Genomic DNA, 16881 nt, shown 5'->3' with positions numbered 1-16881 from the left:
TTTTCTGCCTTTACTAGACACTGATGATCCTTGACCTCCATAGAAGAGAGCTATTAAATTACTAATGCCTTAAATTTGATAGGATATTGTCCCACCTTCTTTCATAACATGAACATTAAATACCAAAGTCTTCTCTTGTTTCTTTCTGATGCAGTGCTCAGGACCTTAGAGAAGATTGTTCTGGTGGAAATGGTGTTGCCCACCATATTGCCTTGTCTTGTCAGTACTGTCATGGCACCTGGAATGAGCTTATTAACTCCTGGAATAGGAAGGTGATTTCAGCTTTACTGAGGAATAAAGACACTTTTTGACCACAGTTACAATAACCACCTCTGACTGGGGGCCCCATACTGCTTACAATTCAGATTAATCTTTCTTATGTAATATGCATTAAAGTGTTTCCCAGCATTAATTCAAGCCCATTTCTCTTCTTGGTACATTCAGACCCTTTGTTTCATAAGAGTCAACTCTATGGTATTGTCCGAGTGATGCTTCCAACTGGCTGTGTAATAATCTTTTATTATAAAAACTGAATGATACAGAAGCATTGTGGTTTTGTTTCTGGCTCATTCTTTATCACTTTTAAATTATTTCCTAGATCTTCTTTTACTTCCATGGAATTTAGAGTTTAGTTCTACTCTCTGTGTTCCATTGAGTTTGGGTGTAACTCATTCCAGAAATCAGTCGTTTCAGTGGTGCATTCTGTCCTCCAGTTTTTTCAGTTTTCTTTACTATCTCAAATGTTAATTAAATACAATGGCAAGAACTGAGACTTAAGCTTATGCCTGGTTTCTGCTGCAGGCTGATGTTGCCATCAGAGAAATGCAAGAACCAGCTGCGTTCCCTGCTTAGTCCCTATACTGTGTTGGTTTCTTCCTACTTCTATTTGATCCTCTTCATTGCCATCTTTACCTTTCTGTTGCTTAGGTAAAGTGGGTTATCTGGTCATCTGTGCAGAAATCAGATGTTCTCTGTTTTGTGAAATGCCAACTCAGTTCCCAATGAGGTTCCTGTGTAAATGCTTTCCAGACAGTCTTCAGATAAGATAAGACTGTGGAGCCATGGTATGCCCTGATTCATTCTTTAAATACGAGCAAGTCAGTTCAGATCCCCTTCCCATCATAGGGCTATGCTTTCTGAGGCTGCAATCTGGTTGTAGTCACTATACTCTACATACTAAGCACTTTTCCAGAAATATTTTTAATTAAGTATTCACCAGTGAGTCAGTGGCCACATACTTAGGCACTGTCAGATGTATCTCCACTGCTTGGAGGACAGCGTGCAAAGCATGTCCTTTCTTTTATTCTTAGTCTTTAAGACTAAACAAAAGCTTCAGTTGTGCTTTTACTCATCCTTCACCTGGTGGTCACTTCCACTCACATTTCCTCCTTCCCTCATCCCTTCAGCACTGCCGTGGACCTTTTGGGTTACCAGTTCACCTCATTGCTGGGCCTCCCATCATGTTTGACTCTGACTGTTGGTTTTTTTGGCAATTCCTTTTGGTTTTTTCCTGGTAGCAGCAGTGTCCCAGAGGCATGTGCTGTCAATGTTTGGGTGCCCTCTGCGGTGGTTGGGTGGGACTGTACCAGCAGCCTGCCATAGAGCCGTGTAACCCACCTTGTGGTGGGACTGACAGCAGTACTCTGTTCCAAAAAAGCTGAGTCTAGTTTCTGGCTGGCTGGTTTACTCTCTTTTGCCAGATATGCTTACAAGCTGAAAAGATAAGTTGTTAGACTTCTTTCACATTTGGCTTCCAGTTTTTTAGGGTCCAGCTGAGAAACTGAGAAATTAATAATCTTCAAATATGGATCTGAGATCAGATAAAGAATTCTTCTCACCTTCTGCTTGCCTATGCTCAGGCAAATAATTTCACTCCTGTGCTGCTCAGTATAGTCTTAACGTCTCATATAGTCAATGCTTTTGTCCTCAATAAATCTGAGATACATCCAGGTCCTCAGTAGCTGACAATAAATGGAGATTTCTATTTAGAGCCTTAGGATCTGAGTTGCTCTGAAGGCTTTCATAGCAAGTGTGTGGCAAATACCATTGCCCACTTTGCAGTCTCTACAGTGGTATGAAGAAGCCTGCTTGAAATATGTGGTCAGTAATTTTGTCAGTTGTATTGGTATTCAGTTTGTTGATTTGTTTTGCTTTCTGGATATCCATTTTTTTACACCTGGGAAAAGGGATCATAAATGTGCTCCCTCTGCTAGACTGAGGATGCTGAGAGGTTGTACAGAGGTCAAGTATAAGCTTGCTCCAAAGCAAATGACATGTGCATATGTCAAGGTTTCTTCTCAACAGCTCACATTTGCCTGCTGGCTGCTGAATAGCTTTATTATGCATAACCAGTGTATGACCACTTTTCCAGCCTGATGTTGCTGCTTTTCAGTGTTGAGGGGTTACGTAGCAGCTGGCTCTGCAGTTCGTCTGGATCCAAATTCATGGTTGATGGAATAACTTTCAAGCATGGCCCTTGCTCTGCTGGCAGCTTCTGCCTGCGGCACGGTTGTACTGACAGTTGTTGCCTCCATCGTTGCTTTCCACTGGAAAATTCCACACCCTAAATCATTGCATAAAGGGAGGTGTTTCTTTCTATTTCCTACATTATGTAAGTCTTTGTTTGGGTGTAAAGTGATTTTATATCTTCAGGTCCCTATACATGATGACATTTATTTTCCTCTGTATTTCATGCTGCTTTCCACACTAGGCACTTTCATATCATCAGCAGCTATCAGCTAGACTATCCCTCAAAAAAAAGGTTCCTACACGTCTTGCTAGGTACCCTTGGACAGAAGAGGGAAATAAAGTATTTTATTTCCTATGGTAAATGAAGAAAAAGTTCATTTGTGGTCTGTGGAGCACAGAGAAGCAGGTAGAAGGGGAGACCATAGCATACCATAAGATTAGTATTTCCAATTTCCACTAAGACTGTTTCATAGTGTCTAGTAGAACAGTGAGTTTTACTGTCCAAGTAAATATTGCATACCATTTGGAGATACTTGTTTCTTTTTCTCAACAATCCATCCTATAAACTGGAGTTGGGCATCCCATGTACAATCTAGTCTTCAATGTCTTCAGAGAACTCAGCTCTGTAGTGTAATTATCACCCCATCCACTTCCTGGTTTCAAATAAAACATCTCTCTTTTGGTCTCAGACCCAGTACCTGACAAACACCTTTATCAGTATTGTTTCAGTATTACTGGTATTATTCTGGGCAGCAATATCTCATTCATCTTTGTCCCTTTTCCTCCAGTGACATAAAAGTAATGGTAATTTTTTTTTCTAACTCAGTTTTTATTCCTGTGATTGAACAAAGTTATTTGTCTTGTAAGGTAGCATTCTCTAGTTTTCTTCCCTGTGGCCTGTCATCAAAATAAATAAATATAGAAGTTCATGCTAATGGTTTCTCTGCAGGTTGCCAGGTCTTTCCTCCTGATACCGCTCAAACTACAGATGTTCTAGGGGTTTTGATAATTAATTCTATTACAGAATATATGAATAGTTTTGTGGGTTTTATGGCCTTTTTATTCTTCAGGTAAAGTAATGAGAAATTATTGAATCAAGAATTAATTCAGTTTATTATTCATAATTTCACCAAAAATTCTTCCAATAAAAAATTGTGAAGTTGAAAGAACTAAACAATACAGCTCACAGTAGTAAAAAAATTAAAGCAGTGTAAATGTTAGTAAGTAGTATCAGAATACTTTTTAACATTTCTCAGTGCTCAAACACTCACATATTCCGTAGCTCCCAAAAGATGTATCTGTTTATGGTACAGATTTGAATGAGGTTTTTGTTTTTTTTTTTTTGCATTTAATCAGTTGGATTTTCTTTCAATATTAAAGCAGCCTTACTATAATCAGAAAGTATTTAAAGCTGGATGTTTCTGTTTTTCCTTTTTCTTTTTCTTTTTTTTTTAAATAATCTTTTCTATAATTGTTTTCAACTTTGTTATGGCAAGTACTGCAAAATGCGTTTCAGAAGGGAGGGCCTGGTTAATTCAGCAATGGATTCCATCTGTGTTGACATTGGCTGCACAGCACAGCCCAGCCCACCCCAGCTGTATGAAGTAACTGGTGCTCCAGCAAGGTCGAATTCAGACAAGCACCATTTGTGTTTCATTTCCGTTTTTATTTCTTTCTGAATAACATTTTGTCTAAAAACAAGGATTCCTCCCCCCCCCCCACTAATCTTTATTGGAACATATTTGGTGCTGTGTCAAGTCAAAATTGGAATAACTCTCAGGATGGGTATTTCCTGGGTGAATTAGGTTTAATAATGATAGGAATTTCATATATCATATATACACCTGATGGGGAAAATAGTTTAAGGCTAGACCAAAATATTGATATCTCTGTCTTACGAAAGGGGTATGAATCTACACAGCCCCAGGAACAAACCTTGACCCCGACTCACTTGAGCCCAGCTGCATGAAGGGAGAAAATAAAAACTCTTTGTAGGCAGTTTCCCCTATTGTGTCTAGCAGTTCAGGCCACACAGAGCTGATGTAAGCAGGTGTGTAGGGTAAAATTCGTAACATGCTGTCAAATTTCCAATATTAACAAACGTGGTATTTTTTCATGTCCTAGGAAGACTGATCTGTGAGGAAAACTCACTTGCTTCTCAATGTAGATTACAGTAATTCCCATCTCTTACCTGTAATTGAGTGTGATATAGAAGTAGTAACAGTGTAAATCTCAGCATGCCCAAGAATTTAGTCACAAATCTATTCATTGTTCTTGAGGAAGTTTCTGGTTTTACATCAGTGCTGGATGAGCTGAAGGGCAGATTTATTTGCTAGCTCCTTGCCTTCCTGCACATTGGGACTACACAAGCACTTACCTGAAAGGTGGATTAACCTACTCAATATACATTTAACTACAGAGCACACTAAGGGAGGGACTCGTCTTTCTGACATTATTAAGAATTAGGTGTCCAGTGTAGGCGTGTACTCAGTAATCAGATGTAGAGATGCCTAGGTCTGAAATCTGCATAGATGAATCCAGCCCTGAAAGAGCCCACAGAAGTAGTTCCATTACAGATAATGCCATGTGTTATTAAAGCTTAGCTGCCTCCTGGGTAACTTTTGATCTGTAGCAAAAGAGGAGTCCAGTCACTATGGCTTAGAAGTCTCTATGCCTCTACTAGACTGTTCAGCCTATTGAACTGCACTGCAGAAGTGTCTGTGTCTGACCATGGAGAAAGCCTAGTCTGACTGGTTTCTTACTTCAATATCTCTGTTCATTCACTGAGGTTAGACTTAATCAGTCCAATGCAGACAAATACATCTTTCATTACAAGAGAAAAGAGAAAGATGTATTCAAAAAATGTTACTGCAGAAATGAAACTCTGCTTACAAGTTGTATTTTTGTAATCATACAATAAGCCAGTAGTGTTGGAAAAAGACTTCAGTATTTTCTCCAATATGAAAATGTGGAACGAAGAACTTGTAAACATGAATGAGTTCTATAAAATATAGTTGTTATGATACTTGTTAAGGAAACAGAACAGTATAGTCATATGGAAGAAGTCACAGAGTACTAAATTTACTTTGTTACTATATCAACATACTAACAGTCAGTCCATTTTAAATTTAAAACAGGTTTATATTTAGAAAAGAAGCAGTTTAGAATTTGACCTGGTATTTGAAGTATTTATTTTATCATATAATAGTTTATTGATGTCCCAAACTTTTCCTTCATTTTACCACAGTTTTCACTATGTAGAAAGAGCTTTTTAAAAATGAATGTCTATATTAAGAGCCGATTTGCCATTGCAAAACAAAACACATTATGAAAGTATGGTCTAAATTATCTGTCCTTTATCTCTGCCAGCCCAGGCTGCTTAGCTTTTTTAAACTATCCAACAAACTGTTGTTTGCTGCTGTAATAGAAACTATTTCAGATATAAAATACTAATAAATAAGCCATAACAATGTAATATGGTCTATGCACAGAAATCTCTTTCCTACATAGACACTTAAGTTTCTAGACCTTGAAAAGAGAACTATGTGTTTTTGACATTTTTACCACTTAATGCTGTTGCTGAAAGGACTTACTTTAATATAGTTTATCATCCTTAACAGTGGCAAGTAATATCGTACTGTGTTTGTAACCCCAAAGGACTCAGTTGGAGTACATGCAAGAAGGTTCTGCCTCCTTATCATGAGTTCTTGAAGTTCACATTTTCTTTTTCTTTTTCTTTTTTTTTTCTTTTTTTCTTTTTTTCTTTTTTTTAGCCACCAGATAATGGGCCTCCACCTTTACCAACATCTTCCCTTCCAGAAGGCTATTATGAAGAGGCAGTGCCACTTAGTCCTGGAAAAGCTCCCGAGTACATCACTTCCCGTGAGTAATATATATTCAGACTAGTTTTGAGGAATAGGTGATTCCAGTGTTTTTCAGCTTTTTTAGTATCTGACAACTACACCTCTGTTAGTGCTATGATGATGTATTGTAAGTGTGGCTTTGACCATTTGGGGCTAGTACTGGTTATCCTTCCTGCCCGTGCATTGGTTTGGTTTGCAGAACTGTTTTGTGTGCACAAACCAGGCTTCTTTTAGAGGAAACTAAACCTGGAGTTCAAGTTAGGTGCACATTAACATGTTTCAGCAGCTACTGGATTGTCCAAATCAGCAGCCAGTCTTCTGGACAGATTTGAACCATAAACAGGATGCAAGCATTGGACCAGGAGTCCAGAGTTGAAGTGTCATCCAGAGTAAATCCCTCTAAACTGTCAATACTGTAAATGTAGAGGTCTCAGAAACTGGTGTAGATCTATTGGTCTGTCCTCTATTGCATGGAATTTCATGCTAAAGTAGATGAAAATAAAACAGGAATTACAAATAAGTGATTTGTAGCATTTCTGATGACACATTGTGGATAGGGATAAGTCTTTCATAGTGGATCCTACAAGCCCTGTTTGATGCACATGACTATTTTTGTGACTACTTATTTAGTGGAGGGCTGCCTCCCAGCTGATCCCCAGAATGTCCTTCTGTAACACACAAATGTTTTTCTCACATCCAACTACTTACCCAAAGATCTGTGCACTTAAGTGGAGCTACTCTGAGTGCACACTGATGAACCGGTGAAGTGACTGCTGTGACCATTTGCACAGAGTCAGTCAACAGGACATCACGGACGAGAATTGCAAAGATTCTCCTTTTCGCTGCTTTTTTTTTATGGTCTGGACTGATTTATTACTTGTGTATGGCCAATTTATTGCTAATCATTATTTTCTATGGCCCAAAGACTGAAAGCCTACCTTCCCCTGCTTTGTGGCCATTTTTATTATTTGAACCAGAACAAATGAATAAGAGTCTATCTCTGTTCTTAAAACACAGGCATAGGAGTCACCTTAAATAATAATTATTCACTTGTACACTGCAGAAACTGAGGTTATCTTAATGTACATATGAAATTCAAGGTAAGAAAGAGTTTCATTGCTGTAAATCAAGTGAAGGAACATACCGTTTTAGCAGAGCAGCAGAATCACTCCTCCTCTCATTTCCTCCCTTGAAACGCTGCAGGGTGGTCCTGCTACACCCTGTAATCTGGTGAACTGCTGATTTGTGTTTTGTCATTAAACAAGAGCCATACTCAGGCAAAAAAAATATTAATAGAACAAATATTAATAGCACTGCTAAAGGATTGCCTTGGGAGTAAAAAGACAAAATATGAAACAGATTTATTATTGTACTAAACCATCCAAATCCATAAAAACATTTAGGATATCAGCCTTAGAAGTTAATTAATAATTCCTTAATTTAAATATGTATATCCAGACACTTACATCTCTGCTAATGTAACTTGTCCTTTCACTTGTTGTGATTTTGCTGTATTTTCTTACTTCTTGAATTCCTTATAATTTCTTTTAATCTCTGTTAATTCTGCCCTTCATTGCTAAGTGGCTTTAAATTCAGTATGACATTAGTGATATGTCTTCACTCAGGCAAAACTTCCACTAAATCCAGTGTGTGGTAATTAAAGTAAGCCAGCAAATTAGTGTGTGAACTGAAGAAGCTGTTCACACTGTCTGAGGTGAAGTACTCCTCAACAAAGAAGTGCTAAAAGTGTCAAAAGTGCAAGAATAAACTGTTAAAAAACTGTTGGGATAGATAAAATTATCTTAAGTAAATATTTTTATGGAATATTTTTGTAATGTCATTAGTAGCAAAGAGGCTTATATGCCATGTGTCCTACCTATAAAGGCAAACAGCAGCAGCAGAAAATTGCAGAATACAGATAATGTAAATGAAGTATCTGTCATTTCCCCAAATCCCTGTAAATGAACACTTGTATATAGATGAAAACAAGGCAGCATATGCCTTGTCAGGTAAAATCTCTTTCTGTTTATTAAAAAGAAGATGCAAAAAAGGTAGATCAGCAGCACTGGAACATGTTGCAGGAGTGAATCTCAGTCTCTGAGACTTTAGTAGACTTGTTAAAAATCTTCTCACTTTTTCTTCACATGTTGTATTTTTCTCCTTTCTCTCACCCTCTTCCCCACTGCAATACCCAGAGAGTGTTATGGCTTGAACATATACACAAGTTTTCAGATCTTTCCCATAGTTTGTTGTCAAGCCGATTTCATTACTTGTTGTCATGAGACAATAAGAGACAACAAGATTTAGTCACTAGCAGGCTTTCCACAGCTTACTGTTACACAGTCTGCTTCCACAATTTAGCAGTTTTAAATAGGAAGTTTACTACTTCCCAAATTCAGTTCACAATGAATATTGGTTGGAAGTAATACTGCTTCAGAACCCTTTGAAATTATATGTACATGCTGGCCTTCTCTGCATAACTTTCTGAATATCTGCTAAAGCTGTTATGTATGGGTAGTAGACTGCCTATGCTAGTTATGTTAAAATGGTTACTTTACAGGGTGAACAGAAGGTGGTTTGTGTCCAGAGCCTGAAAGCCTTCCTTTGGTCATGGTGCAGCAGTTTGGAGAAACAAAGAACAGAAGTGGGATGTGGCAAAGAGCAGCAAAGGTTTCAGCCCGGATGATAGGAGTAATCCAGGGTGGTCATCCTTCCTGGTGTGACTCACAGAGCAAACTCTTCTTCTGGCCAGGATTCCTACAGCCAAGGAGAAGAGAAGCATGGGTATTAGCTAATGACAGGATATGGCAACAGGTCCCCAGAGCTCCTGTTAGACTCTGTGAGGAAATGTCAGCCTCAGAAGCTCCTGTTGGTTTTCATCCTCCTATAAACAGAGATTTGGATGACCAAACTGCAACTGCTGTGCCAGCAGAGTCTCTGCTGATCATACAACTTACTACTAACATGACGTCTGCACTTGTACTGCTTAGGAGCCACAAAGGCAGTACCTGTAGGATATGTAACATGCAGAATTCTAATCTCTACTTTGAAGTCTCAGTCAGCATTTCCTACAATAAAGTAATCATCTGAGGCTTTTACCCTTTCCCTGCATGGAGCTTCCCCAAACCAAACACTCTGTAGCAGAACTGACCAGAAGCTGGCAATTTATTAATTTTAAAAATTTGGAATGAAGGTAAACTATTTTGTACACTTTTGTGAAAACACAAATGGGATCAGAATATCTAGTCTTGATTCTGAAGTGTGAGATCTGCATGTCCAAAGAAGGGCAACAAAGCTGGTGAAGGGTCTAGAGCACAAATCTTATGAGGAGCAGCTGAAGGAACTGGGGTTATTTAGTCAGGAGAAATGGAGGCTGAGGGAAGACCATTATCACCCTCTACAACTACCTGAAAGGAAGTTGTAGTGAGGTGAGTGTTGGTCTCTCCTCCCAAGTAACAAGTGGTAGAACAAGAGGAAATAGCCTCAGGTTGTGTCAGGGGATGTTTAGATTAGATATTAGGATTTATTCTTTTTTTACTGAAAGAGTTGTCAAGCACTGGAACAGGCTGCTCAGGGAAGTGGTGGAGTCACCATCCCTGGATGTATTTAAAAAGCATGTAGATGTGGTGTTTAGAGACATGGTTTAGTGGTGGACTTGGCAATGTTAGGTTTGTAGTTGGACTTGATGATCTTAAAGGTCTTTTCCAGCCAAAACAATTCTGTCATTCTATATCCCACTCTAACTCTGCATAAAGAAATGTACTGCTTTAAAATTAGTTTTTCAGCAATCCATTGTCCTTTTCCCAGTTGTCCCAGGTCCTTCTTATATCCCAGCTTTGTCCTAAGTACCTAGGTAACGCAAAGGAGATTTTTTTTCCACATTGTGTCCTAAAATCATATCAAACTCTGCTTGAAATGTTTGGATGAAATTTCAAGTATTGACAAAATTCCAATCAGTTCTACTCCTTGAAAGCATGTGCCAGTGGATAACAGGCCTGCCTTCAGTTTTTATTACCTGAGGAGCTTTACTTATATGCCCACATAAACAAATAAGTAAGTATGGATGGTGGAAGAGAGGGTTCTGTGATAATGGCAAATTAGTTTTCTAGTGGAGGGGACTGGTAGAGCTGATTGCATTATTGAAAAAGAAAGGCCTGAACAAAGATTTACAGATGATACTAAGTTGGGAGGGAGTGTTGATCTGCCTGAGGGTAGGAGGACTCTGCAGAGGGACCTAGACAGGCTGGATCGATGGTCTGAGGTCAGTTGTATAAGGTTTAACAAGGAAGTGCCAGGCCCTGCACTTAAGTCACAACAGCCCTATGCAATGCTACAGGCTTGGGGAAGAGTGGCTTGAAAGCTGCCCAGCAGAAAAGGCCCTGGGGGAGGTGTTTGTTGACAGCTGGGTGAACATGAGCCATCAGTGTGCCCAGGTGGCCAAGAAGGCCAAAAGCATCCTGGCCTTGAATGAGAAATAGTGTGGCAGAGTGGCAAGAGTAGGGAAGTGATTGTGCCCCTGTACTCAGCACTGGTGAGGCTGCACATCGAGTCTTGTGTTCAGTTCTGGGCCCCTCAATACAAGGACCTTGAGGTGCTGGAGCATGTCCAGAGAAGACCAGCCAAGCTGGTGAAGGAGCTGGAGAACAAGTCCTGTGAGGAGAGCCTGAGGGATTTGGAACTGTTTAGTCTGAAAAAGAGGAGACTGAGGGTAGACTTTGTCTCTCTCTACAGCTACTTGAAAGGACATTGTGAGACAGGCTTTAGCCCCTCAAAAGAGGAGACGGAAGGACGAGAAGAAAGTGCCTCAGGTTGTGCCAGGGGAGGTTTAAATTGGATATTAGGAAAGATTTCTTTACTGAAAGAGTGGTCAAGCATTGCAAAAGGCTGTTCAGGGAAGTGGTGGGGTCAGCATACCTGGAGGTGTTCAAAAAATGTGTAGATGTAGCACTTTAGGACATGGTTTCATTGGCATGGTGGTGTTGGATTTGAGGTATTTTCCAACCTTAATGATTCTGTGATTCTAAGATTGTTTAATTAAAAGGGAATCTTGCTGTTACACTGCCAAACTTAGGGCAGGTTTAACAGTTTAGGCTAACATAACAAGACCTTCTTCACAGAACTATAGTTCAAGGAACAGCATTGTCTATTCAAAGTGAACTGTATCAGTGAAGGAGCTGTATTTGAGAATTTTATGAAATGTTATAATAAGTAGATAGTGCCCCATAATTTAATCTTATTACTTCTGTCATAGTCAGTATTTGTTTCTTAATATGCTTTACTAATATTGATGATTCTGTGCCTATATTTTGCTTTATGTAATAAGGTGATATGATAACATTTCTCTGGAAAAGAATTACAAAAGATGAAGGTATCAGTAATACTCTAAAGCTAATAAAAAGCTACCTAAAATTCTAACTGTTCATTCCCAGCTCATTCTTTCAATTAAATTCCCAATATATCTGTATGGGTCTTCTGTAAAATTTCTTAATGGAGCAGCATCTTTTAATCAATTAAGTTAATGTATTGATGTTACTAAGCACTGGAACAGTAATTTGTTAATGACTTTCAGAAGCCTTAACTTAAAATGATCCCTGCTGAGATTTTCAGTTATTTCGGTACAGTTCATTGGAAATGTTTTAACTTGACACTTTAATGCTTTTCTTAAAGATTATGACTCAGATGCTATGAGCAGCTCTTATGAATCCTACGATGAAGAGGAGGAGGATGGAAAGGGGAAGAAAATGAGGCATCAGTGGCCTTCTGAGGAGGCCTCTATGGATCTGGTGAAGGATGCCAAAATCTGTGCCTTCCTCCTCAGAAAGAAACGATTTGGGCAATGGACCAAACTACTGTGTGTTATCAAAGAAAACAAGCTACTGGTAATTTTTGTTTTTATCTAGCTGTATTTTCTTTGTGCATCTTTTGGATGATGTATGTATTTTTACATGAATCTGGTTTTTGGAGTATGTTCTGCAAACAGGGGCCAACTCTACTGTAACCTTATCAAAGAGTTCAGTCATTATTTACCCAAGAAGCAGTACTGAAATTATAAGTGTAGCATTTAGCCACTTAAAACTTCGATTTTTATTGCATTTAAACCCAGGCACTTCCCTGATATTGGGAATGAAGTCTGGCCCATTAGTTGCTAACATATTTCATTTGGAAAAAAAGAAAAAACCTGCTGAAAATGTAAATCCAATCTTTCATTCCCTGAGGACCAAATATCTCATAGGGAGCTTTGTGTATGAACTGTTGGATCAGTCTGCTGCAGAGAAAAGTCCCTTGTTAGACTGAGAGTTCACTTGGCAGCATATGCCGTGGTAATGTGTGTATGTTAAACTAAACCTTTGCCATCTGTTCTGCAATACAGATGCAGCATTCACATGATGCACAGCTGCATTATAGAAGGGAGAGAAACAAGTGGATGTATTTGTTCCTCAAGCAGATCTGTTATGGTTTTTTTTCAGATTGGAGGCACCCATAAAAGATTGCTTAAGTTAGTAAATTATCTACTCGTAGAATTGTTTTTGTTTTCTGAAAAGAGAGCCTAATTCAGTGAAACACTCGTTTCTGTGTTGTTATGAGCAAACTAATGCTTACAGTAATAAATAATTTTGGGTCTTAGGATTTCCCTGTCTTCCTGCCTGGTGCTTCCAACCATTGGAGCTAATTATGTAACTAATAGTTATGGTAATATTCCAAGTGTTAAAAGCTTATTAACAGGTGCTAGAAAGTTTTCTGTAGAACCTGATTTTTCTGCACTCTTAAAACATAGCTTAGATGTGTTCACTTTCCAAGTAGATTTATGCTTGTGGCAGTAGAGGAAATCCCAAGATATGAAATAGAAGCATCTAGGCAAGAGGTTCCTTAAAATATAGTTGGAACTCATTTGTCAGTTTTCAGTAGTTACTGAGGATTTAATTTTTCTATTTTCCTCTAAGTGTCAAAAGTAATGTTGGTTCTGATATTATTTGTATTGTATTCTTACAATACCAGTATGCATAATACACGTTTTTATCACCATACATCGGCATCATATCAAATTTCAGGTCCATCTGGTAACAGCTTGAAGAAAAGAGGAGAAAAAAAACAGTTTTTCTCTGAGGTCACAGAATATTTCTTCTACAATTATATTTGTTGTTCTGTATAGAATTATTTTCCTATTATCATTTCCTTTAGCCACATGTGTGGTCTGAAAAGGCTTTTTTTTTCATTATAGGGATTGTCTTTCAGTAATGGGAATTAAGAAAATAAAAATCACTATAGGAGTCTAATGACCAAGTTACATAAGATTTGTTTATTGTTTGAAGGAGGACTTAGACATTTAACTTATGAGATATTTAAGTAAAACAAATACATGTTCTTAGGGATTAGTAATTGCTTGTGTTAGAAATGCAGCTGTCATCATAAAACCAAAATATTTTAATAAGGATTAGATATTAGGAATAACGTTTAGTAGGGAATAATTTTTCACTTAAAATCCTTCAATATATAAATACTTCAGCTTTTGTAATGGGTAATTTTAAGTAAAATATTTAAATTAATATAAAGGGAATTAAATGCTGTTTATTGCTACTTAAAGTGGCTCATGTTGTATGTTTTCAAGATTTCGTATTTATAAACTTAAATCTTTGACCAACCTAGAGAAACCTTGAGTTAAAGGGCTTTGGAGAGGGAAGGAGGATTATGAGTCATTTACAGAGGCTGGTTTAGAGTGGCTGTGTTTGCTTGGCCTAAGTTGCAGCGTTTCTAACATATTTTTGACAGCTACTGTCTTCCTGACAGTTGCATCATGACATGATATGCAAAAGTTCATGGGCTTTCCCTGTTCACATTTATGCTCAACTATTCTATGTAAGCATATAGTAATTAGTCTTCTTTATTATCACATATTTTAGCCTTTGTCCCTATTTGTGTGACTTAAAGCCCAATTGACGTAAATTTGTAAAATAACTGGACATTCATATACAAAATATACATTGTTCTGTAGTCTGGCACTGTATGACAGCTTGATGAACCTCATTTATACCGATGTGTAAGAAAATGGGAATAGGGATTAGGTCTAGTCACAGGACAAGAGATGTAACATGAAACCCCTAAGCTTTAGATCACCAATTTAAACTATTTGGGCAGTTAATTTAGTGATCCCACATGAAATGTCTGTTCATTGACAACACTTACCACTGAGAGGAAAAAACACTGGGTAAGTTACATAGTTTTATCCAGGAGCTTTCAGAATGCAGAGATTTATGTGGGTTTGTGCAGTGATAAATTAAATTGAATTAGCAAAAAAATGTTATCAACCTGCAGTTTTGCTCTGTTTCCACAGCATGACAATTTTTTTACTTATCCTAAGAGAAAGAACATCTGAGTGTTTGTAGCTGAAGCATCTAGGCCCTGGGGTAGGTTTGCCTTGATATGCTAGGCAGTTGCTGCAAGGCAGGGGAAGCATCTAGTTTAAAGTTGTTAACTGTACAAGTTTATTCTGCTGCTGTATGTGAACAGATATCCTAAACCACCTGATCAAGGTCAAGCTTGAGTCATAAGGATAACGTGAAGCTTAATGCTCTCCATGTGTTGTACCTGTTCTGCAATAAAAAATGGCTATTAGTGTCAGTCTGGAAGTAATTTTGCTTTACAGGGGGGATAAGGAGGAAAAATGCAAAGTTGGCATTGGCTGAACTCTGTGGTATGTGATGGAGTGCAGAAAATATTAAAAATTAAAAAATAGCATTTCTGTATGGTAATAGCTTTCGCTCAGGGTTCAGAATTGTGATATCTAACTTTTGAACTTTCCTTACATTTCTTTAGTGCTACAAAAGTTCCAAGGACCAGCAACCCCAAATGGAGCTGCTCCTGAATGACTGCAGTATCACATACATTCCCAAAGACAGCAAAAAGAAGAAGCATGAGCTGAAAATCTCACACCAAGGAGCAGATGCCCTGGTTCTGGCGGTACAGAGCAAAGAGCAGGCAGAACAGTGGCTAAAGGTAAGGGGAAATTTCTGTCCAGGAGTTTTCCACCCACAGAGTGCTTTCATTGCCTGCTGAGTTATTGTTAAATACTGAGATACAGACAGTATCATTCAGGCCAATTCAGACAACTTAAAACCCGTGCAATTTGGGATTTAACGTTCAGGCCTCAAAGTAACTCTTTGGGCAACCAGTAGTTTGGTATTACACAGCTGGGATTGCTGCTATATATGGTTTTCATGTCTAATCACACAGTAATCTGTCAGGAAGAAGAGAGGTGGCAAATACCCTTCCATTTTCATCTCCAGCTTATTTTCCAGAAAGCTTTGGTGGTCAGGGCACACTGGTCATGAGCTGAAGATTCAGATTCTCTAAGGTACAGGAAGCTGGCCCCCAGGTTTCTTTTTGGAGTGGCATATTTATGTAACTGCCATATGCTACCCTGCAAAAATTGGGCATGCCAATGTCACAGTCACATTTTCAAATAGAGATACCTGTTTGAATTGCTCTGGATGGAGAAAAATTCTGCAGCTTCCTGAAGTCCATTCAAGTTCGCTAATCCTGGTTTAGCAGGATATCATGTGTTATGGTTTGTTGTGGGAATGCAGACTTCTGAGAAATGGGATGTTGTCATCTTCCACTCCTTTCTGTTCAGTGTCTGAAACATGGAAAATCCCAATGCAAGGGCTGCAGTTTTAGATCCTAACCAGATTACTAGTATTTATGTTGGAGTTTGCCAGTCTCAAATGTGGAGGTCACTGAAGTAGTGTGGGAAAGTATCACTGCCGTTTCAGTAGCTTGTTTTAAGAGCTTGAAATCCAGCCTTTTAAATGCATGTAAAAGTCTGAATGCATAAGGCTCATCAGGCATTTTCCATGTTGTGCTCTGATCTAACCTTATATGGTGCTTTTTTTTCTATGAATAAATTGTATTTTCCCAAATACAATTGAATTAAACACATAGGAATTTCCTGGTGGCAGATAGTTTTTCTGCAGAAGAGGGAGACATAAAATGCAGCTTAAGAGGTATGAGTTCTGCTGTAGATTAATTTACTAAATGGAAAATTAATCTGTAATTTCCTATTTTGCAATATTTGAATATACCTTTTGGGAGTTTGCAGATATTGTGTGTATGTGTTTGGTTTTGACAGCGAATTTGTATCTTGGCTTAAGAAATGCACTCTCAGTTGTCTTTTTAATAGAAACTAATCACAGCCATATATTTGTTAGGCTTTTTCTAACATCAGGATTTTGTTAAAGTTTTAAAATCTAGCACCATCCAAGTGCATGCTAACTCACCTACAGTTTCAAAAACACTGATTGGAATGAAAAGAAATTCATAAGTCATTTTCTTGTCCAAGGGAATTCCGCTGCAATTAGATCATAGTAACTGCACCATGATTTCCTGTGTTGTTCTAAACTTGAGTTTATTAATGCTGAATTCATTGGCATTTATCAGATTTTCTTTCATAAAAAAGTTTTCTTTCTTTTTCTTTTCTTTTTTTTTTTTTTAAATTCTACATAGCATTGCCCACATAGGCAGACAGAGCAGTGCTAGAATTTTCTATATCCCAGAT

At 38.2% G+C, this 16881-nt stretch overlaps 1 protein-coding gene across 2 annotated transcripts in view; it reads left to right on the top strand.

Annotated features, from left to right (window-relative positions):
• Positions 1–16881, top strand: part of AFAP1 (actin filament associated protein 1) — a 61600-nt gene that overhangs the window by 10853 nt on the left and 33866 nt on the right. For both annotated transcript variants that reach the window (XM_010003120.1, XM_010003119.1), the window contains exons 3-5: positions 6243–6351; positions 12000–12211; positions 15144–15323. In XM_010003120.1, coding sequence (XP_010001422.1) covers positions 6243–6351; positions 12000–12211; positions 15144–15323 — 501 coding nt within the window. The remainder of the gene's footprint in view (positions 1–6242; positions 6352–11999; positions 12212–15143; positions 15324–16881) is intronic.

This window comes from Chaetura pelagica, unplaced genomic scaffold (assembly GCF_000747805.2).
Source record: "Chaetura pelagica isolate M959 unplaced genomic scaffold, ChaPel_1.0 scaffold147, whole genome shotgun sequence".
Classification (NCBI taxonomy): domain Eukaryota; kingdom Metazoa; phylum Chordata; class Aves; order Apodiformes; family Apodidae; genus Chaetura; species Chaetura pelagica.
This window is presented reverse-complemented; position numbering and strand designations above follow the sequence as displayed.